This window comes from Anopheles aquasalis, chromosome 3 (assembly GCF_943734665.1).
Source record: "Anopheles aquasalis chromosome 3, idAnoAquaMG_Q_19, whole genome shotgun sequence".
In the NCBI taxonomy this organism is placed as follows: domain Eukaryota; kingdom Metazoa; phylum Arthropoda; class Insecta; order Diptera; family Culicidae; genus Anopheles; species Anopheles aquasalis.
The window spans coordinates 25,233,287-25,235,674 of NC_064878.1; the positions used below are offsets into that span (position 1 = coordinate 25,233,287).

At 48.2% G+C, this 2,388-nt stretch overlaps 1 protein-coding gene across 1 annotated transcript; it reads right to left on the minus strand.

The window, feature by feature from the left end:
* Positions 1-387: 387 nt before the first annotated feature.
* LOC126575735 (histone H1C-like) lies at positions 388-1,146 on the minus strand. The gene has a single exon (XM_050236584.1). The coding sequence runs from the start codon at positions 1,144-1,146 to the stop codon at positions 388-390; it is 759 nt and encodes a 252-aa protein (XP_050092541.1).
* Between the last annotated feature and the right edge of the window lie 1,242 nt (positions 1,147-2,388).

A 2,388-nucleotide genomic window follows, 5' to 3' on the forward strand; every position in this document is an offset into this window, starting at 1 on the left:
TTCATAGCAGCCTTTGGCTTATGTTGCATCCGAGCATGGAGATGTGTTTCGAAGCAAGCCGGTTTTTACCTCAACTAGCAACATTAATTGCTCTGCTTGCATTCGCATTAGGTAGAATCATAGCAGCCTTTGCATCGTGAATAGTATCTCCAGGTAATTTAAGCAACAACTAAACTACAAACCCAACCCCTTTTCTAACAAACTACGTGTCCTGTGTACCTCCCGCGCGTACCTGGACATTATTTGTGCGGAGAAATATCGGGAAAAATATGAAACTGATCGCTGGTAAGCGAGAAAAGTGCGAAAGTACTCCTTCTTGGATTGATTTGTAGCCCTGAAAAGGACTGTTTCATGTGTGTTTGGGGGGTGTTGTTGGAAGTAATCGATTTACTTCTTCGCTGGGGCGGCCTTCTTGGCAGCTGGTTTCTTGGCCGGAGCAGCAGCCTTCTTTGGTTTCGGTGCCTTTGGCTTGGCGGCAGCAGCAGCCTTGGTTGGCTTGGTTGCCTTCTGCTTCGGGGCGGCTGCTGGCTTCTTGGCGGCCTTCTTGGCTCCTTCCGCGGCCTTTGGCTTCTTGGTGGCCGCAGCTGCCTTCGGCTTCTTCGTCGTGGCGGCCGCTGCCTTGGTCTTCTTGGCCGCAGCGCCTTCAGCCTTCTTCACCACCTTCTTTGGTTTCTTCTCTCCTGCCGCTGCCTTCTTCTTGATGACGATCTTCTCCTTCTTGTCGGCGGCCGATGCCGACTTCTTCTTCTTGGGGGCAACCACCTTCTTTTTCTTCTCTACCGGGGGCTTCTTGGCGGCGGCCGATAGCTTGAACGATCCCGACGCTCCAGTGCCCTTGGTTTGCACCAGCTTGCCACTGGTCACTCCGCTCTTCAGGGCCTTCTTGATGAACGTCGACAGCTTCGTCACGTCGGCCTTGTAGTTGGCCGCCACGTACTTCTTGATCGCCTGCAGCGACGATCCGTTGCGCTCGTTCAGAGCCTTCACCGCGGCAAAGATCATGTCGTTCACCGGGGGATGTGCTGCTGGCACCTTCGGCTTCTTAGGGCCGGCCGCTGCCTTTGGCTTCTTCGGAGACTTGGCCACCGCCGCTGGGGAAGCAGCGGCCGCTGCAGCTGGAGCTTCGGTTGCTACGGTATCTGCCATGGCTTCTTGATGATGCTCGTCTTCGACAACGGTTGATTCACTTGCAGGATGACTTTCGCGCCTTGACTGTTGTTTATGCTTTGCTAACGCACACTGTTACGCACACCGCTGTGTTGGTGAATGTTGATGCGGTGTCGTCACACGTTCCGCCCATCCCTTGACTCGCAACTCTCGATTTAGAGCAGCATAAAAGCTGCTGCCACATTTTATGTTGCCGCTCTTAAGAAATCGGAAAATTTGTGTTTCACATTTTCCCCAATGTTTCCCCCAAATCAACTTGAATCGATATCAAATACAACTGATACACGTAGCTTAGACATGTGGCTATCTGAAAATATCCACTTGCGAAGCCGTGGACCACTGGAAAGTCGTTTAAATAGAAATCTTGTCGCAAAATTGTGACTTTCTCATCGCGCCGGTTGACTTAAAAAGCGATTATTTCGCAAACTAAGCATGATATCTCTCAAATCGGGTATTATTAAGCACCTTTAGGGTTTGAATTTATTAGAAAATACGGCTTTGAGTCGATCAAACGCGAAATGTACGCGCAAATCGTCTTTTTCCGAGCAAGCTTTTGGCACTATTCTCAGCGTCGGTTTGTTGTAACTCATTGCGGGCTACGCGATGTACCAGTTTGGTTTTCGCTCAAAATATGCTCTTTTCAATCATAAAACCTGATCAAACAGCTTGCAGACAGTAGTAACAAGACTATTGTGCATAGTTTTCAACAAATCCAATCGAAATATGCCCATACAACCGCACATAATCGCTTCATAGATTTCCCAAGCCAGCTGTGAGTTCCACTGACGCCGCCTCATTTGGCAGGATGAGCTTGAACGTTTTCGTGGGGATTAAAACATACAAAAGTGCTACTTTAATAACATTCAAGGTATAAAACATGTTTAAACTCCTGTGTGACTGACCATTTCATATCTACATAATGGTAATCGGCTGTATTCCGCCTTCTGAGGATCTATCGCCAGCAACCGTGGACACCAAGCCTCGGCACTCATTGCACACGTCATCGGTTTGTGTTCTGTGGTAGTTACCCTGAATGGTTTATGAAAATATTCTTATTCTAGATGATGAATTGAACAATTAGAGTAAAAACTACACCAACATGCACCAAGATATTGCAGTGTGCAAACGATAGCCAACGGCTTCATCTTATCGTAAATCTATTTACAAGAATCTTCCAGTAGCGCACTGCACTTCCGCTGTGAAGCTCCGCAATGTTGAACA

Excerpts from the sequence above, each read along its gene's own strand:
- LOC126575735 (XM_050236584.1), bottom strand. The coding sequence starts at position 1,146 with ATGGCAGATACCGTAGCAACCGAAGCTCCAGCTGCAGCGGCCGCTGCT.